Source organism: Chlamydomonas reinhardtii, chromosome 2, assembly GCF_000002595.2.
Source record: "Chlamydomonas reinhardtii strain CC-503 cw92 mt+ chromosome 2, whole genome shotgun sequence".
Taxonomy (NCBI): Eukaryota; Viridiplantae; Chlorophyta; class Chlorophyceae; order Chlamydomonadales; family Chlamydomonadaceae; genus Chlamydomonas; species Chlamydomonas reinhardtii.
Window position 1 is genome coordinate 5,587,188 of NC_057005.1, and position 20,164 is coordinate 5,607,351.

Here is a 20,164-nt window from a genome sequence, read left to right on the forward strand (position 1 = left end):
GCTGAGTGACTGCGAGCGCCAAAAAATCACCTGCATGGGCAAATCGCGGCCTTTCGCATTACCTCCTTGATTTGCTCTTGCAGATGAAAATTTGCGATTAGAAGCACACGTAGATAACAGCTCAACTTTGGAAAGACCAGGGCGTGCTGACTGTTGTGCTTGCAAGGGTTCCCTTCTCGTGTTCTTGCGAGAATGCTCTCGCAGCTGCACGTCCGTGGGAAATCGATAGCATGCCGATGGAGTACATTACAGCCGCCGGCAAGAGTAGTAGGGGGCGTTGTGCGTCCGGGCGTGGCCAGGTGAGGTGTGGTGGCTGCGGCGCAACAAGCCCACCTGGGCCAGTGAATGTATTATACCAACATTGAAATCGTCAAATGTCATATTGAATTTGCGCTTGTCCCTCCGTGTTGCACCACAGACGGGTGGTGGCTGAGAGGGCGTCGGGGTTCAGAAGCAGCGACGACGCAGATACGCTGGCGGCTGTCGCTGCAGCAAGCCGACAGAGGGTAAGAAGAGCCGTTATGGGTGTGCGTGACTGCGTTGGAGCCGGTGCTCGAGAATTTCGTGAGGCGAAGCTAACCGCATGCCCTCGCTTTTCTTTGTCGCTTTGCCTGTTGCAGGTGCAGCGGAGCGCTGCGTTCGACCATGACGACGACGTTTTCGGCGTTGACGCGGCGGCGACGCGCGACCGCACCGCCTCCGCCTCCACGTCTGGCCACGACCACCCAGCTTCCGGAGCTCGCCGCGCCGTCGTCGCCGGCGCCTCGGCCCGCCGCGCCTCCTCCGCCCGTACACCTCGACGGGCCGCCGCTGAATCGCTTGCCGCACCGGAGCACGACGCCGAGGATGACGATGAGCAGGAGCTAGCGCACCACGCCCCCGCTGACGCCAACGCCGCGGCCCTGCACATGAACGGCGTTGCTGTTGGTGTCGACGCAGCCGGCGCCGCTGCCCTGCTGCTGCCTGCTGTTGAGGCGGCAGAGGAGAAGAAGAGCCACAAGCGCGGGCTGTCTCGGCCGCCGGGGCTGACGGAGGCTCGCGACCGCGAGACGCATGACGAGCTGCGCGCCTGCGACGACTGGCGGGATGTGCTGGATGTGGTAGCGGACGAGGCGGCGGTGGAGGGGCTCAGCGCCAGGACAAGCGTGCAGGTGCGAGCTTGGTGGGGAGGGAGGAGGGGCGATGTGATGGAGGGAGGAAGGAGGGACGGAAAGGAGGGCGGGAGGCAGGCTATGCGGAAAGGTTCGGCCGGCTAGGCAGGGCGGGAGACGGTTGCGCTTGTAGTGTTGCGCGGCGTGGCGTGGGCTCGGGGGCTAGGGTGCAGGTGCAGCGTCAGCCGTCAGGTGAGTACGGTAGGAGGTTACGGCGGCTGCGCCGTGTAGGACAGTTCGGGAAGGGGCTCTGACGTGGGCAGGCGGTCTGGGCGAGCGCGTGTATTGACACGCGTGGCGTGGACGTGGGTGGAATTGACGTATGGCGGCGTAAGCGTTGGCTTGAGCAAGGAGGGGTATTGGCAATCCCGCTTGCGCAGCGGCCGAATGAAGGTGCGCGCCGGTCTGCCCTGACCGGGCATGACCGGGCTCGTCGGGCAGCCATCCTGCGTCTCCACGAACACACACGCACACAGCGCGCGCAGGCTCCACTCACCTCGACTCCCTCCTTCCCACCGCCTCTGTCTGCTCCTCCCGTCCTCTCAGGCCCTGACCAAGCTGAACACGCTGACCCGCAACAGCCCCGGCGAGCGGGCCGAGCTCATTGCGCTGCCGGCCTTTGCGGCGCTCACCAAACTGGTGCTGGACCAGGTGGGTGCGGCAGCAGGCGGCGGCGGTGGCGCTGGTGGTTCACGTAGCGGTGGATTTTGTCAGCGGTGGAGCTGTTGATGGGGGAAGCTGTCCGTGCAAGACGGTGGGGCAAGACGGTGGGGCCCTCCTGCCACGCCTTCCCACACCCATCTCCCTCCCCACCGCGCCCCCCGCCATCCTCACCCGCCCCGCCCCTCACCCCCCCAATCCCCCTCACCCCCTCAGGTTCACGACATGAACAACATCCAGCTGTCCAACTCGTTGTGGGCCTTGTCGCAGCTGGGCTGCCGGCTGCCGGCGCCCGACCTGGACGCCTACTGGGCCGCCTGTCTGGACGCCGCGGAGCTGTTCCACCCGCGCGACATAGCCACACTGCTGGCGGCGGCGGCGGCGCTGCGGGCGGCGCCGCCGCAGCGGCTGCTGGACGTCATGGGCTTCCGGGCGCGGGTGAGAGCGGGGTGGGAGGAGGGTGCACGGTGGAAGCAACTAACTGACAGCTTAAACATGTCCGTGTGTGTTTGCCCATCCCGCCTGCGCGGCAACTAAGACCCGTGTGTGCTTTGTCCAACTCAGGCCTTCCTCTCCTCGGGCGAGTTTGAGGCTCGCGGCATCTCAACGCTGCTGCACAGCTGTGTGGTGCTGGGCTACATCAACCCGCTGCTGGGCTGGGCGGCGGCGGAGGCGGCGGCGGCGCCAGGGGTCATGGGCAGCATGGCGCCGCAGGTGGGTGGGGCGCGGGGCGTGGAGCGGCATGGGGGTGGTGGTGTGCGCAAGTGTCGGCGGATGGGGCTGGTGTGGTAACACCCGGAGTCATGGGTGGAAAGGGCGCTGTGGCTGTGGTGGGGGCGGGGATGATGAGCGGGGGAGGGCGGTCTGATGTGCCTGCCGGGGCGTGCTGCAGCGGCGGCGAGGACCGCATGCTGAGTGGTTGCCAATGGCTTACGCCGGCGGGTAGGGGCCACACCGGAGCTCTTTGGATAGGGTGGCTGCGTCCAGCCCGGGGTTACTCCCGCACCGCCACTTCCCGCTTCACACTTACATCGCACAACGTGCCACATACCACTCGTGCAATCCTAAAACAAACACACACACACATACATACACACATGCATACACACACACACAACTGCTCCAACCGCCCCACGTGTCACGTGCCTCGCAGGGCGTTGCCAACACCATGTGGGCTCTGGGCCGCATGGGCGTGTACCACCCGCCGGCGGTGGAGGCGGCGCTGGGCGCCTTCCGCGCCTCCGCCTTCGCCTACAAGCCGCAGGAGGTGGCCAACCTGCTGTGGGCGCTCACGGCCTTCAGGCACCACCCCGGGGAGGTGTTTGCGGACTTTGCCAAGAGGTGCGCGTGGGGGCAGGGGGGGCAGGATGGCGGGGTCGGGGCGGGGGCGGGGTTGGCGGGATCAGGGAGAGAGGGTGTTACGGGTTGATTCGGCGGGGGCACAGGCGGGGCAGCGGCGTGAGGGCCGGGCGGTGACGGGGAGAGGGCAGGCTGCAGGGCGCGGCCGCGGCCGTGCATGGATAAGGGGAGGCGTGGACGAGGCGCGGGGGCGCTTGTGCGGAGCGCCGTAGGCCGTGGCCTTGCCGACGTCCGCCCCACGTCTTTCTTCCTCCTGCTCGCTCGCCTCGCTGACTCCCGCCCCCCAACGCCGCCGCAGCCTGCTGGGCCGCCTGGACGAGCTGCGGCCCGCGGACCTGGCCACAGCGCTGTACGCCCTCGCCTACTTCAACACGGCGCCGGGGAGGGTGAGCGAGTATTCGGGCAGGGGAGGGGTGTGTGCGTTGATTGGGTGTGGAGTGGCGCAGCGTATGTGGGCTTCTGTGCGTGTCTGGGAGGGGGAGGGGTTATCGCTGGAGGCGGGCGGGCGGGCCAAAAGGCACGACGCGCACACGCCTCGATGTGCTATCCGGCACGTGGGGCCCCAGGTCAGACGCCGGCATAGGCTGATGTCGCGGCGGCGCCGCCACCTGGATTAGTCGAGTTGGGGCACGGCACCAGGGCGCCGGACATCGTTCCGACACGGCGTCCCCCTCCCACACACGCACACACAGGCGGTGCTCACGCGCATCGCCGGCCGCGTGCTTACACTGCTGGAGCAGCGCACGCGCGCGCGCGCCGCCGACGCCGAGGACGCGGAGGACGCCTCTTTCCTACACCCCTCTTCCTCCTCCTGCGCTCCCGAGCTGGCGCCGCGGCTGCGCAAGGCCGGCACGCGCGGCCCTGCTCGTCACGCGATGCGGTGGCGGCCCGGCACCGTGCTTAACGGCGTGGAGCTGGCGAACCTGTACTGGGGCTTTGCGCTGCTGGGCTCCGAACAGCAGCTGGAGCCGCGGCTGGCGGAGCGGCTGATGGCAGGACTGGAGGCGGCGCTGGCGGAGGAGTGGCAGGCGGCCACGGCAGGGGCGACAGGGGCGGCAGGAGCGGCGGCGGCGGCGGCAGGGGTGGTAGGAGCGGGAGCGGCGAAGGAGGAGGCGAAGGCGGAGCAGGGAGAGGAGCTGCCGGCGGCGGCGGCAGGGGCGGAGGAAGCGGAGGCGGGGCCAAGCGGCGCGAAGGCGGCGGGTGCGGGTGCGGCGGCGGCAGGGTTGTTTCCGGACAGCCTTCAGCGCATGGTGTTCCAGGTGCGTGGGACGTGTGACTGTGGTAGGGTGGGGGCGGGGGTGGCTGGGTAGGCGGCTGGGGTAGGCGGCTGCTGCAGTTGTGGCCACCACCGCACTTGCGGGGGTTCAGAAGACCGCAAACATGGATATGGATCGTTATGGTTTCTGTCTTGCCCGTCTGCAAGTGTCCAGCGGCACTCAGCACTGTATGCACATGCACATACACACACGCAGGGCTTCCTGGCGAGTCGGCTGGCCGGCAGCTCCCGGCGGCACGCGTTCAGCCCCCTGGCGCTGGACGCCTTCAAACGCAGCTGGATGGCCAGCATGACGGACACGGCGGCGCGGGGGACTGGCGGCAGGTGGGCGTGGCGCGTGTGTGTGTGTGCTCAGGGCATTCCGGGGCCGTTTGGCGGAGGCGGGTTGGGCTGATACGGCGGCAGGACAAGCGTATGCAGGGTTGAGAAGACGGGTTGGGAACGGGACGGGATGTTGAAGGCACGTGGTGCCCGCTCGGCGCTGGTAGCAACCCGTGGAAGCGGGCGATGTGCCTTGTTGGCTTCGGAAGGGCGCTGCCAGAACACGCGTTTGGAGGCGGCATGGTGTGCTGACTGCTGTCTGCCGCACGCCACGTGCTCAACCCCACACACCTACACAGGAGCAACAAGACGCCGGTCAAGCACGTGGCGGACATCATCCACAAACTCAAGGTGAGCGGCAGCTCGCCCGTGGGAGTGGGGAGGCGCCGGAGGAACCTGGACGTCAAAGGGGGGCTGCATGTTGTGGTCAAAGGTCGCAGAGTGGGGCCGACGTACCAGGCGGGGAGGCACTGCGCTGTACCATATAAGAAAGCACAGGGAGGCAGCGAGGCGACACCGCGCGGGTGGGTGGGTGCTGTTGGTGCAACACGGCGCGGCGTGGGCCACACAAGGCAACTGGCTGGGCCAGGCCGGTGCGCGCGGCGAGCCTGTGCGGGGCCCACTTTCCTAGTTGACGCCCCCCTCACCCGCACCCACCACCACCAACAACAACAACGAATACCCAACACGCACAGGTGTCGTACGACACGCTGCGGCCCACACGCGACGGGCTGGCGGTGATTGACGTGGCGCTCAAGGCGGGGCCGGAGCGCTACGTGGCCCTGGAGGTGGTGGCGGAGGCCGACACCGCCGCAAACAGCCGCCAGATGCTGGGGCCCAACGCCGTGAAGCGCCAGCTGCTGGAGAAGAACGGCTGGGAGGTCAGGTGAGCGGCAGCAGGGGCGGGGGCGCGGGGCTGGAGGGCTGGGGGAGCTGGGGGGCCGGCAGGGGTCGTGCGGAGGCTCGGGTTGAGGAAGGGGATGTGCTGTGGGGGAGGGGATGTGCTGTGGCCTGTGGGTACATGGGGCCGTGCATCCGAGGGGTACTCAGGGTGACCAGAGCTCCCCGGCCACACCCACGCTCCGGGACGGCTCGCCACCCCGCGCCGACGCCCTAGCAGCCCATTACAGGCACACACATGTCACACACGCACCGCACGTCCGCACGCAACCCCACCCACCCGCCCCACCCTGCCTCTCGCGCCCACAGGTACCTGAACGCGGGCGACCTGCTGCGGCTGGACGCCGACACACAGCTGCTGTTCGTGGCGGAGCTGCTCAAGGGCCTGGGGCTCAAGCCGCGCGGCGCAGAGCTCACGGCAGCGCTGGCGGCGGTGCAGGGCGCGGCGGCGGCGCCGGGGGCGGGGGCGAGGGCGGCGCGCGGGGAGCGCGGGGAGGCGGCGGGAGAGGCGGACGGCGGGCGGCGCGTGGCGGCGGGCGGCAGCGGCCGGGTGAGTGTGGAGAGGGAGGGGGCAGGCGTGCCGGTGCCGGTGGGGAGGGGGGTTCTGGTGGGCGGGCTCGGGACGATGCGGGCGGGCTGGGGCGCATGCGGGAGGGATGAATGCGGCACAGCGCAGGTGAGGGGGCGCCTGATGTAGAGTTCGCTTGTGGGTCGGGTGGGGAATGCAGGGCGGTTTGCTGATGGTGCAATCTTACTCGCGCCGAGTTTCTTCCACTCGTGCATATGGCAGTCAGCTGGTCGCAGTGCTGGGGCCATACGGTGCGCGGGCCACACCCCTTGCAGTGCGATGGGGCAGTCAGTTGCGGCCTGTCAGTCGCTGACTGACTCCGCCCGCCGCCACGCCGTGCGTGTCTGTGTATTGCTGCAGGCACCCCGGCGGTCATGAGCGCTCAGCCTGCCCGGCCCGGACTAGGGACAAGGAAGGCGTGGCTGCTGCCTGGCGCCAGCTGCCAGTGGCTGCAGGCAATCAACTGGGGGAGACAGATGTGTCCTGACAGGTGCAGACGTCCACAGAGTGTTTGTGTCAAGACTTGTCGGCACAGGACTAGCCGAGGACAGGAACAGAATGTGGTCGTCGTGTCGTGTGGACCCGGTGGCAGGTCCCGCTGGATGGCTTTGGTTGTTGGCCAAATCACTCGAGCCTGCACCGGCACGGAGTGGAGATTGGATTCGTGCAGTCAAGGCGTCGGCATCGGCAGTGCTTATCACGGCATTGCTGCCCAGGGTTGACACACGAATCTGTTAGGGCTGTGGGCAGCGTCACGAGTATGACAGGGGTAGGCGGGTAGCAGGCGTGCAGGCCAGCAGATGACGAACTACTGAACAGAACGCTTCATTTAAGTAAGCGCGAAATGCGAGGGACACTGCTCGGGTCCTGAATGAGACCCCGGAAGCTAGGCACCAGGCATTTATAGGAATACTGTGGTAGGCGCTGTGGGCTTGCCACAAGGGAGCCCGAGAGACCCTCTCCCGCGGTCTCCTTCAAAGCGTGAGACTGTTACGGCCCCCCAATCCAGGGCTATCCTGTAAATGCAGCAACGGAGAGCCGCACCTATCCGGGGTCCCGCCCCCTGGCGGGCTTGCCGGCTGCGGCTGTATGGTCTGCCAAGCGAGCCGCATGGCACGGCACGAGCGGTGCTTGGCGGCGCAGGCAGCTGGACAACAACAGCGAGGGGGTAATTACATGAATGCCCCCACTTGTAACGTCGCATTGCACTGTCCCGAGTGCTACCGGAACACAACCAGGAGTCCAGAACACAGGCCGCAAGCAGGGGCACCCCTGGCCGCAAGCATGTACCTCATCTCCCAGACGTAGCCTTGGGCTGAGCCCCCAAAGCAAAGTGGTGTCTGGTTAGCAGTCTTTGCTGAGGAGCATAGCATGGCACAGTGTGTTAGTCGGTTAGTCTCGTTACAGTCTCGTTACAGGTTCAGGAATGCACACTTCCAACCCCGTAACACATCATCATCATCAGTGTGTGGTAGGATTTACTGCTGGTGGGTTTGTTGCCTGCTGTGCTGGTTCTTGACAGCGGACGTGGCTGGACACATGGCGGGCGGTGCCTGTACAAACCAACCCCAGCTATGACCGGGAGATGATGTAGACGCTTGCGGCCTCAGACCGGGGACATGACGTGGCGTTCCAGGTGGGCGCTGCACTCGGGGGTGCTCAGCGCAAAAACTACTACTTGTCTACTGCACACGACGTCTATACCTCCCGCAAACCCGTTTTCCTCATGTCAACATTGCAAACAGTCAGCTGGAGCGGACAGCACGCCGCGTGCATCAACAATCCCTTTTGTGGTTGGTGGCTCTGTGTGTGGGCAGGATGCACGTGTGGGCGACCGTTCTAGTACCTGGACGCTTGCGCCCTGGTTAGTGCGTGCGCTGTGCGTGTGTCCTGCGGCCTAGACGTTTCCCGGCACTCCTGTGCCTAGGCTTGTGGCGTTGAGGCACAGCGGTGGGGCTCTGGCGGGTTGAGGCTTGGCTAGGACTCACTGTGCGCGGAGTCACACGGACTTTGCCCGCGGGAGGGTTTGCAGCAAAGTCGGGGTTGGGCCCTGATAGCATGTGATGGCTCGGCGTCTTCGGGAGCTGGGACTGTCCCCTCTGTAACATCCGCATCCATTGCGGATGGTGGAAACGATTCCCCAGACAACTGGCGCCGCCCCGTCGATTAGTCACGCGGGCGTATCCTCCCTCCACCGCCCAAACAAAATCAAAGACGTGCACAAACCCGCATTGACCACCAGAAGGCCGGATCCGGCCCCTCAGCCGTCGGCCGCTATTACCGTCCTATAACCGTCCTAGCTTACCCAACACCTCCCCGCGTCTTCGCATTTGTTCGGGCATTCTCAGCAGCGGCCAACGCGCACATTGTGCAAGCAATGGCCCGGCGTTTGGTGCGATCCCTAACCACCCCTCGCACACCCACACCTGTTCCTTCAAGCCAGCCTCACTTTCGCAAGACTGGCGTATGAGCCCGCGCCTCATCACAGACCGTGACGACCACAAAATTTGACTGCGCGGTGACTGCTAATCCATTTAGAACGCGAGCCAGCCATGGTGCTGCAGCCATGGCTCGCACTGCACACGACATGTTCGGCCTACCTGCGGCAGTCTCACCCACGGCGGCCCAAGGCCCTGCCAACCAGCCTTCTGATCCCGGCAAAACACCAACACAACAAACTCCTGCAATGCAGCATCACACAGTCCTGCCCAAAACACCTGCCTGTCAAGCCACATGATGGGAGCACGTGTGCTCGTAGCCCTCGACGTCTGCTAGTCGACAGCGCAGGGCGCTTTAAGGTGCCTCGTCCTCCCACCCGCCGAACACGTGCTGCTAGTCATGCACGCCCCTGCGTCATGCGGCAGAAGTTCGCGAGGTAATGCGAAGCAATTGGAAGAATCAGGTAACCCACCCGCCGCAATGCTGAACCCCCCATGGCCCAAATCTTGGCCCTCACCTGAACTCGTTAAAATGTTTCCCATTTCCACACCCACGCGTCCTCTGTATCAAATCAGATTGTTTATGAAAGCGGTTTTAAGCCCAGATGTTCAGGCAGATTCAGCAGTTGCGATGAAGCTGTCGCGCTCGGCCAGTTGTCACTCCTGGGGCATGACAAAGGGCCCACGCCCTGGACAGGCCATCACCCCACCATAACCCGTGCCCACGTAACACGTGCTCACGTACTGTGTGATCTCCCAAACTTCAAGGTTTCCTCACCGGATTGCCCTTCCGTCCAAGCGGCCCTAAGAAAGTGAAGCAGCTACGCACAGCGCTTCCTCATTGCAAACTTTGGAGCTTAGAAAGCAGTTCCATGTATCAGCTACTCAGAAGCAAGCAGCCACTGACACAGCACTTGCACACGCAGGCTTTGCAACAGCCTTAGCGGAGGACGGGGGGCTGGGCAGTCTCCGGCGTGGGGGCGACGTATTTCCATGATCGTCGGTGCCTGGGCTGGGTGCAATTTTGTTTATCCGGCCGCAACTACATTAGGCACTTGCTTTGCCTTTTTCATGTCCCATATAGCCGACACAAAGCGGAGGACGCACGGACAGATACAGAAAGATAATCTTCCGGGAGCAATAACAATGCTGTAGACCGGCGCCCGGGCGTACGAATGTACATGTACGACCAAATATCTCCAGGCCACCCCGCCGGTGGCACCTAAGCACGTGGGGGCTGCGGCTGAGAGCTAACCACCGCCACCGCGACAGCAGGCGAGCCGCGCCGGTTGGGGCCTGACCCGCGCGACACCTCCTGAGCGAACATCTTGTTCAGTGAGCCACTGCCGCCGGCCTCCTCGTCTGCGGGCGCGCCGTCGCCGTCACCTGCCTTGCCTCCCGCGTTGCTGTGTGTGAACATGCCCAAAAGCCGCGGGCCGGGCTTGGCGCTCTTCCCGCTTGGCGCCGCGGCCGCCGCCACTGCAGGGCCGCCGCTGCGGCTCCCGCCGCCAGCCGCAGGGTCGCCCTTGTTGCCATCGCTGCCGCTGCCGCCGTCTCCTCCTCCTCCTCCTCCTCCTCCTCCTCCTCCTCCTCCTCCACCTCCTCCTCCTCCGCCGCCGCCTCCTCCTCCACCACCGTTGGAGCCCATTGCAACGCTGCCATGTGTCGACATCAGGAGCGCGTTGGCGGCCTGTTGCTTTGCCTCCACCGCCCGCCAGTGATCGTAGTTGGCGACGAAGGACTGCATAAGCGGCCGCGCCCCGGGGAAGGCCGACGACAGCGCGTGCACCAGAGGCAGCGCCACAAAATCATAAAAGCCCTGTCACACAAGCACACAATGCGGGCATGACTTGAATGCCTTAATTTGTTGGACGGCCAGGCAGGGCGAGTGGTTGTGCGCCGCGTACATGTGCCGCCGGTAGGGCTCAAGTAAAGGCAAGGAGGCTGTGTCAGGAAACAAACAAGGGGACAGGGTCGACAGAGAAGGCTCTGTATGCATGCATGCGTGTGTAACCCCTGCCACCAGCCGTGCAAGTAAGTTGAAATGCTGCTGCGGCGGCGGCTGCCGTCCACTTGCTGCTGCTGCGCCTGCCGCGTTCCGTCGCGGCCCGGCGGCTCTCGCTTGCCGTAGTCCAGCTTGACGCTACGGCCTCCTTGCATGTCCTTCCTCTGGTTGCGCCAGGCGAAGGCCGGTATGGGGCTGGCTGTCGCAGGTCTGTGCAACGAGCTCCCAGGACTTGCGCAACTGGACTGCCTTCTGGACATAGCATCGCTTGTTTCCGATGGCCATGAGGGCTCTGTTTGCAGCCCTGGGCATGGCACATGCTGCTGGCAACGAACGGCCGGGTTTCGACAACGCTGCACTCATCTAGAACCTTGAACTCCACATCAACTACTTGGAACGCGTTGGATGTAATGAACTGCTCCCCGTCCGCCCCAAAGGCAGGCAGGGGGTAGAACGCTTATAGCATGACGGTTCCAGTGAGCCGGAAGTTGCTGGAGCTAGCACAAGTAGGGGTAGTCATCTTTGCTAATGTAGTATGTATGTATGTACGAATGGAATCACTCACCACTTGGCTCTTGCTCACGCCCTGCTTGGCGCGGTCGAAAAGTGGGCTAATGGGGATACCCAGCTCCCTCTCCTTGTCGCCTTGGTTGAAGAACTCCTCCTCCAGCACACCCAGCCACCTGCAGCGCACGCACATACATCAGCCCTCCGTCGCGTCATTGGGCGGGCTTTCGTTTCGTTTTTTAACACACCACCCCATCCGAATAACCCGCAGCTGCCTGCTGACCACTCGGCCCATCCACCCAGTCCTCCCGAGCATCCACGTCAGCGTGCACGACAACGGCACGCACACGCACACGCACCTCTCGTGCACAGGCAGCACCTCGCCCAGGTGGCCAATGTCCGCAACCTTGAGGGCAACCTGGTGCAGCATCGGGTTGCGAGTGTCAGAATGCGCAAGGCAGGGAAACACAATGAGCTGTGCGCGCAGGCACGGAGGCAGCATGTGGATGGGGTTTGAGGGGACGTGCGCAGCAGAATGCTGTGCGTGCGGTACACAAGTGTGAAGCACCCGCGCGCGACAACCCTTACCCTGCACCGCAACAGGTGCAGCATTGCCAAACTTTGAATAAAAAAGCAACAGCCAGCAGCACCGCTGCAACCCGGCCCACCTGCAGCGTCAGCAGCCTCTCTGTTTCATCCAGGGGTACGGGTGCCGTCGGCGTCGGGCTGTTGGCCAACGTGCAAACCGACGCCCGCCGGCTCTCGCCATCGCCAGCATTGGTGTTGGCCCCTGCAGTCGTGCCATCAAGCATGAGGAGGGAGGTGCGCCGGAAGGTTCTGCCACCGTTGACGCCGCCCGCCGCAGGGCCGGGCTGCGCCGTCTGCGAGTTGGAGCTCTTGGCAGCCGCGCCCTCCTTGCCGGCAGGCGCGTCCCTGCAACGGGCAACAAGAGCAACCACATTGCGATGTCAGTGGGGCCGCAAACAGGTCCACGAGATATAAGTAAAGGGGGTGCAGAGCGAGGAAGGCGTGCGCGGCTTGGGGCAGCGAGTGTACGGTGTTCGGCTTACTCGTTGGAGCCCCGAACTGCTGCCGCCGGGGCCCTAGGGCCGGCCGGCGATCCGTTGGCGCCGGCTGCGGCCGCGCCCGGCGTGTAGGCGCCCAGTCGGTGCACCGTTTTGAAATGGGAGAGGATGGCGAAGTGCTGCTTCATGTCCGTGGCCAGAACCATGTCGATCACCTGCAGCGCACACACCAGCAGCATTGCACGCGGGAATTGTTACGCGCTCTGACACATTCGCAACAGGTGCACGCCACCATGCAAGCCCGCGCCCCAACCTCGCCCCGCCGCCAGGCGCACCTGCTTGCGGAAGGCGGCTTTGTCCTGGGTGCTCAGCTGCGATGTGATGTCGCACTCAGGTCGCAGCAGCAGCGCAAAGGCGGAGGCGGCGTGGTGGTTCTCCAGCGGCGAGCCTGTTGGTGTGCATTACCAGGGACACCGTGTTGCGTGCCGTCCGTGTGCGTGTGGCCAAGGGAAACATAGCACTGTGTGTGTATGTGTGTGTGTGTGTGTGTGCGTTGTGTGTGTGTTGGTGCTGGTGCTGGTGCTGGCACGGCCGCAGGGGTCATCAGTGCACGCTGTGAGCTACCTCGGGGACATGCGGGCGCGGGGGCAAGACACAGAGAGGCCCCACAGCAGCAGCCGCGAACGCGTCCAGGCCTCCGGGCAATGCGTATCACCTCGCTACGAGACAACTCAGCCTTACTGCAACTTACGGTCGTTGTAACGAACCGCCAGCGCATCAGACGTGGCGATCAGGAAGTCGTTGGTCAGGCCGGGGTGGCCGTGGTCGTGAATAATCTGTCCATCAAGGCACACACAAGCAAACTCAGGATATGATACAAAGTGCGTGGGCATGTCGCGCTTCTACATGCGGAGCCGATAGCGCGGCACAATGAGCTGCTCGCCCGTAAAACACGAAGATGGGCAGACCGCATTAACGCATTCATGAAAGGGCGAGGCCGAGGCAGGCAGCAGCGCCACACCAGCAGGCCTCAGCCACGCCTACACACAGGCCACGTGTGTACAACTACCGTACTCACCGCCGCGAAGTAGGCAGCCAGCAGTCCCAGCCGGTCCACATAGTTGGTCGCCAGTCCGGCGCCGTGAAGCAGCACGTGCAGTGTCTGCAGCACATCCGCCGCGTGCGTGGCGTTGTGGTAGGGGTTGGAGGGGTACCCCTGCTCCACTGCCAGAAGCAGCCTGCGCAGAGCAGAACAATCGGCAAGGGCCGCGTGGTTGATTACGGTACGGGATTTCAAGACTCAACAACAGCAGGCGGTGGGACTGGACAGGACTCCCATGTGCGCCTAGGATAGCCGTTGCTCATCACGTGCAAATCGCTGTCAGCCCGGCACATATGCAGCTGTCTGGCTGGCGGCCCACCTGGCCAGCCTGGTGCGTTTAATCTTGAACTTGTCGATCAGCCCCTCACGCTGCAGCAGGAAGAACCCAAGCGCCGACAGCGCGTGACCGCCGGTCGCCTCCGCCAGCCGCCACGTGTTGAACTGCCAGCCGTCGGCGTGCGCGAGAAGCCGCTCCACCTCCTCAATCACTGGCGGCGGCGGAGGCGGCAGCGCGACCATCACATGCGCCGCCGGCGGCAAAACAGGCGCACCGCCGCCCACACACGAGCCAGTCCCGCACGTTGAGTGCGTGTGCATGTGCGTCTGCGTGGGGGACACCGGCAGCAGCGGTCCGCTGGCCGCCACCGGCGAAAGAGGCTGCGGGAGCTGCGCCGGCGCCGCCGCCGGCGCCGTGCTGCCAGCCGCCAGGGAGCTCGCCACGTCGCCGGCGGCGGTGCGGCGGCCACTGCCCACCACCGCCGCGCCCAGCGCCAGCACCGCGGCTTTCAGGCTGCTGCGCGGCCGCACCTGAGAGGGCGGCGCCGACGGCGCCAACGGCTGCTGCGGCTGCGACTGAAGCTGTGACTGCTGGTGCTGTGGCTGGTGGTGGTGGTGCACGGGCGAGCCGGTGCCTGTCGCAAGGGCCGCCTCAGAGGGGCTGTTCATGAGCGCAGTGAGGCCGCCTGTGGGCAGGCAGTCAAACTGCGCGGTGGCGGCGCTGCTCAGGCCCGTGCCCGTGTGCAAGGCGCCGGCTGCCGCCTCCATCGTCGGGTCCGCCGCGTCCATGCACATGCTGAGCGGCGTGCCGGGGGCACCGGCGGCGGCAGCGGCACACGCCGACATGACCACGACCCGCGCCATACGGCCGCTAGCCGCCGGCGTGCCAAAGCCGGCGCCGCCGCTCAGCAGGCTGGGCGCTAGCGGCATGACGGCAGCGCCGGCGGCGCCTGACATGGTGGCGGCGCCGCCCATCGCGGCCGAGGGTGCGCGGCTGTAGGTGGACAGACTGCCGCCGGTGCCGGAGCGCTTGGCGAACTGTGTGGCTATGACGTCCGCAGCCACCGCCAGCATTCCGCCGCCGCCGCTACCGCCGGCAGCTGAGCTGGGCTGCAGCAGGCAGTCGCGCGCGGCGCTGGACAGATGGGCTGTAGGCTCGGCGCCAGGAATGTCGCTATGTGCGGTGCTGGCGGTGCCGGCTGCGGCGTGCGATGTGGCCTGCTGCTTCATGGGCAGCACGAACGGCGAGTGCTGGTGCTGGTGCTGCTGGTTCTGGTGCTGCAGTGGCACCTGGCCGTGGGAGCCCGCGGCGTCCCGAGCGCTCAGCAGCATGAGCTGCGTGTTGCTGAGCCCGGCGCCGCTGGCGCCGTGCATCTGCTGCTGTAGCTGGTGCTGCAGTTGCAGCTGCAGCGACATGTGTGACTGCTGCGCCTGCTGGGGCTGCGACTGTGCCAGGGACTGCTGCCGCGCGGCGTGCGCCGGGTGCGGGAGCAGCAGCGCGGGCGGAGGCGCCAGCAACGCAGCCAGCGCACCGGACAGCGTCTCGAAGCTGTAGGTGTGGCCGTGCGGCGGCGTCAGTGTACGGCTCATGTACGGCGAGGTTGTGGCGGTGATGTCGTCATCTGTCAGGCCCCACACGCCGCCGCCGCCCAGACCGTCGCCCATGTCAGAGGGGTTGATGATGATGGCGCCGGCGCTGCCGCCGGGCCGGTCATTGTCATCATCCATCATGAACTCAACGCCACCCGGCAAGGCACCCAACTGCTTCATCAGTGCTTGCATCACGTCCGTCTGTTGGAACCAGAATTTTGGTTTTGGAGGCAGTGGGCGGGGGCAACATGCGGGGCAGCTAGGTCAGGAGGATACAATTGCAGGCGCATCGTTGTCACGTACGGGTTGCAGCGAGGGAGGCCGGGCTGGCGCACGGCTTCTGCGTGCGTGCACATAGTTCTCATGCATGCAGCGCCCTAAGGATTGCATCCCCACCCCTAAACACTCACGTCCAGGTTGGCTCCTTTGATTTGGCCGTGCAGGTTGAGGGGCTGGTAGACATCCATGTTGCGACTGGCGTGAATAGGTGGAGGCAGAGGGGGGGGGGCTTAAACACAAGGATACTAAGGCGGGCAGGCATGGCGAGCGATGGAAGCGCCCGGGGGCGGCAGTGGTTCCCAGCATTGGGCCAGGCAAGGTGCGTGGCAGATGGACAAAAGCGGCGCAACGGCATCAGCACTGGCGCCGCACGTATGGCCAGCCGCGACTGCTCACACCGCCAACCACTCACAGCAGCGCTGTCCGGATAAACACGACATCACGGGTTGGCGGCATGTTGCCGCTCAGCAGCTCGCCCATCATTCGCAGCAACACGTCAGCGGGCGTATCTGTGCGGCAGGCGTGCACCACGCGTTAGGATGTGGCAGAGGCAAGGCAAGGGTGTCAAGGCACGCTTAAGGGAAAATTGGAGCTGTTACGTCAAAAGACACGTTGGGCGCGGCTGACTGCATACAGTCGGCTGTGCGAGGCGCGTCGCGAAGCAGTACTGATAGGTGCAGAACGGGCTGCTGCGAGGGTCTCTTACCGGTGCGTACGATGGCGGGTCCGAGCTGGACAACACTCTTGGACGTCAGGTCCTGTTACGTATTTGGACAAGAGGCCAGCGGTTGCAGTGAAGGTGGGTCAACTTGTGGTGATGTGCCACAAACCTCGGTACTGCGAAGACAGCCAACCACACGCGACACGCAACGCAGCAGCAGGCCTTGTGCTGTGTGCGTGCGCGCGCTGCACCAGCCGTCTCCGCGAGCATGCCCGCTGTGCCACCACACGCAACAGGAAGCCAACACGCGATCACTCACGTCGATCATCTCTTTTGGCAGTATTGCCATGAGTAGCTGCTCGTGCTTGCGCCTGTGGGCCGTATGAACGAAGCGGGGGGTTATGTGCCCGGGGGCGCAAGCGACGGTTGATGCTAGTGCCGCGGCCGCGTGCAGGCGCCGCAAGTCACGGCATGTCTCACCACCAGCCGCCTCGCAGCACAGCACAGCACAGCTGCCCGCTCTCGCGCATGCGCCTGGGCCCCCATACACACATGCACGCACGCACCTGGACACCAGCGCTGCGAACATCATGCCGGACAGCGCCACCGCCACCACCACCACCGCCGCCACCAGGCCGCCGAACCACTCGGGGCGCCAGGGCCCATTTGCCAGCGACACGCTCAGCAGCCACTACAGGGCCGCGAGGGCACACGCGGTTCGGGAGGAGGTAGGGTTACGTTCGCATATAGCATAGATACACACCGGCGTCGTCTGGGCGGGCTGTCGTTTCGTTCTTACACACACACACACACACACACACACACACACACACACACACACACACAAGCACACACACACACACGCTCATACACACACGCACCACGTTGTTGGGCAGCTGCACCGGCACCACCACCGGGTCCACCGGCTCGCCGCCCGAGCCCGCCACCAGCCGCATGTTGACGGGCGCCTGCGGGGCCGTCAGCCGAAAGCGGTAGCCGGCAGCCTCCAGTGGCTGCAGCGGCGAGTTGCCACCGCCCACCAGTGCTGCCACATCGATCACCACACCCGCCTGCACCAGGCGCGAGAGCAGGGTACGCACGTAAGCTTGAACACAGGGGCGGTGCAAGTCCTAGGGCCAGCGCCGGCGGCGAAAGACCGGTGTATATGCCGATGTGGCGCAGGGTCGCACACATGGCCCACGCATGCGTGCATACCCTCCACCTCGCGCCCCTCCCCCGATGGTGTACGGAATCCCTAACTGCGCTGCTGCCCCCAAGAATGCCCTCACCAGTCCCCAGAACGCCAGCCCCGCGCTGGAGTTGTAGGCGCACGGCGCGCCGCAGTAGTCACTGACGGCGTCTGGCTGCCCGAAGCGCTGGGCCGGGCTGGATGCGGGCACGAATATGGGCGCGTTGACTCCGATGCCGACGCCGCCGTTCAGCAGAACATACGGGCCATTCATGGTGACGCCGCGTGCCTGTACAGCGGCGAGGATGCCGCTGTACCGCTGCGGTACGCCCGACACCGTGTCGTTTAGCAGGTCCAGGCCAACGGCGCGTTCGTTGCCCTGGATCGGGAACACGTTGCGAATGACGCCGGCCGGCGCCAGGAGCAGCCGCCGGAGGGAGCCCGGCGGCGTCTGTAGGCAGGGCGCAAGGGGACGGTGGACAGGGCAGAGGCGGCTTTGTCGCCGGGGTTACACAACCGCGCCGAAATGGGAGTTTGTGGAGGACATGGGCTTGAGCGGGTGTGGCGGCTACACCGTGCGTTAGTTGTTCAATCATAACGAGGAGGGAGGCGCCCCAAGGCCGACGTCACCCACCTGTGCATGCAGTGCTGGCGCCATGCCCGCAAACAGCTCCGATGCCGATGCGTAGTCGGGCCGCGTCTCCACCACGGCCGTCAGCAGCATCACCGGCGCCACGGCCACATTCACACGCTGCTGCACCCAGCCCGCCGCTGCGGTGGAAGGAAGGAATTCAGCAGGGCGCGAGCGGGGCATGAGGCGGCAGGGACGGCAGTGAATTTGGAAAGCGCACCGGCACATGCAGCCACCCGCCCGAGCTCTGAACCCTTGCTGTCCTCAGGCCTCGTGATCCGCTGGCCCCCATCCTGCCCTTGACGGTACAGTAACTCCGGCATTCGACCAGCCGCGCGCTCATACATGCACTGCCGTTGCAAGTTGTTTGCTATCTGCTGGGGTCTGGGAATCAGCTGCACCCTACGGGACTTCCCAAGCAACCTGCCTTAACACTGTCCCATTGCACCCCTAGCAGGACATCTACGCGTGTGACTAACCCACCATTGACAGCAGCGGCCTCGGCGCGTGATCGGGAGCTCTGTGCCTCGCTCCGGGCAACGCGATCAACGCCCCACAGCCCTGCGCGTGCGGCAAAGGCCACGTGCGTGCAATCAGACAGGCGATGCAGGCGGCAGTGGCTGGCCTAATGATGCTCCCGGCGCTCCCGTACAGGAGTTGATGCCCGTTGATGCCCGGTGCTGGGCACTCGCCACTTGGCTAGGTTCTGCCGACGCGCAGTACCCAGCGGCTGAGTGCGTATGCAGGTACAAATTCTAGCTACCGAAAACAAACCGGCCCACCCACACCCATGCACGTGCATCTGGCATGCCATACCACGTGTGTACCTTCCACGCGTTTAGTGCTGCCTGGTGCTGCATGCCTACTTGCGCAACTCACCGAAGCCAAGAACAAGGACGAGGATGACCAGTGGCGCGACAGCTGTTGACGGATACTCACGGATTATACGCCAAAGCGCCTGTTCCCAAGTGGTGCAGTAAAAAGCGAAGGCAGGCCATGCGCATTGATAGCAGAGCGACCACATTCAAGGCGGGGAGGGGCCGAGCGGTGCTGAAGGGTCGGCGAAAACTGACACGTTCTGCCGCCTTGAGCTTAGCGCCAAGTTAAATGTATGCGCTTATGACATTATGAAGATTACAAGGCCCCAGCGCGCCAGGGTACTTCCAGACACAGAAAGCGTGACCGCCTGGTCCCGACGCGCAGCCGCTGTGCTGGGCGATCATTCACTGAGTTGCCCCTGCATAAGCATATATCAGCTGGTTGCTGCTGCTGCCTATAATGAAGTCTGGGCGGTCGGTGGGCGCGTGCGAATGACATGGCTGCCCAGGATCCTTGCTTGACATTCTCGACTTACCACCAATCCGCGAAAGATGCTGGTATTCAGTGCTGATATTCAATGGTAGCTAGGAAGGACAGCTAAAACCCAGGCCTGGCTTCGGGAGCCCCGCCAAAGTGCTTACCGTGGCCTCAACTTTCACTCGCTGATGTGCGTGGACAAATAGGCCACGCCCACGAGGTTTGATAGCGTTCGACATCGCCCCAGGCCCCGGTCAGCGGGGCAAGAGCGCAAGGGTCAGCTTACAAACCAGCAGGCCCACCAGGCCCAGCTGCAACGAGCGTGATGAACATTTAGCCGTTGAATGAATGTCAGGGCTCTTTTCGATTGGGCGCTGTCCTAACCCGCCAGTCTTTGCGGGCTGCGACGTTGCGCTCGCGGGCCTAATTGTGAAACAGTGATAATTGTATATTGCGGATCAGTAACATCTGAGAGGCAGAAGTTCAGTGGCATAAAACCAAGGTAAGAGTTTTCACACTAGCTTCATCAGCCCATCGACCAGCTCACAAAACGCCCCCATCCCAACGGACTAGTTCTCCTGGCTTTGAGAATAACTCATATTTCACCTGCCTGCTTCACGCACAGTGTGCATATGCCACCAAGCCGGTGCAAAGGGGTCGGTGCGATGGGACAGCGTAAGGGGCAGGTTTTTTGGCTGGAGTAGTCCCATAATAGTGTGTATCGTATGCCCAGACCCCAGCATTAAACAAACAAGGGGTGTCAGCTTTGTACAGCTGGAAAATGGGCTGAGCCCCATGAAGCGCAAGGGATGTGACGATGGGCACCGGCGACATGAACAGCACCCTTGCAAGCCCATCCAGCGGGACTGGCCACTATGCCAACGCCGTGCCGAGGCAGCGACATGCCCTGTCCCCGCCACGCCACGCCAC

At 64.5% G+C, this 20,164-nt stretch overlaps 2 protein-coding genes across 2 annotated transcripts; one reads left to right on the forward strand and one right to left on the reverse strand.

The window, feature by feature from the left end:
- The first annotated feature begins 112 nt into the window (after positions 1-112).
- CHLRE_02g109050v5 (uncharacterized protein) lies at positions 113-7,443 on the forward strand. The gene is made up of 14 exons (XM_043059846.1): positions 113-299; positions 419-506; positions 621-1,151; positions 1,698-1,802; positions 2,028-2,249; positions 2,376-2,525; positions 2,965-3,152; positions 3,469-3,556; positions 3,863-4,429; positions 4,643-4,770; positions 5,067-5,118; positions 5,463-5,653; positions 5,977-6,217; positions 6,596-7,443. Exons 1-14 carry the CDS (start codon positions 193-195, stop codon positions 6,611-6,613), a joined length of 2,676 nt encoding a protein of 891 aa, XP_042927480.1. The 5' UTR covers positions 113-192; the 3' UTR covers positions 6,614-7,443.
- An 822-nt stretch (positions 7,444-8,265) lies between these two features.
- On the reverse strand, positions 8,266-19,981 carry CHLRE_02g109100v5 (uncharacterized protein). Its single transcript, XM_043059847.1, has 20 exons — positions 19,399-19,981; positions 18,818-18,896; positions 18,422-18,499; positions 17,942-18,078; positions 17,408-17,758; positions 17,000-17,188; positions 16,685-16,809; positions 16,438-16,489; positions 16,164-16,215; positions 15,870-15,966; positions 15,589-15,652; positions 13,632-15,379; positions 13,289-13,448; positions 12,962-13,046; positions 12,546-12,658; positions 12,256-12,425; positions 11,854-12,118; positions 11,545-11,603; positions 11,244-11,361; positions 8,266-10,492 (listed from the first exon to the last, which is right to left on the reverse strand). The coding sequence occupies exons 1-20, from the start codon at positions 19,471-19,473 to the stop codon at positions 9,896-9,898; spliced, it is 4,614 nt and encodes a 1,537-aa protein (XP_042927481.1). The 5' UTR covers positions 19,474-19,981; the 3' UTR covers positions 8,266-9,895.
- Between the last annotated feature and the right edge of the window lie 183 nt (positions 19,982-20,164).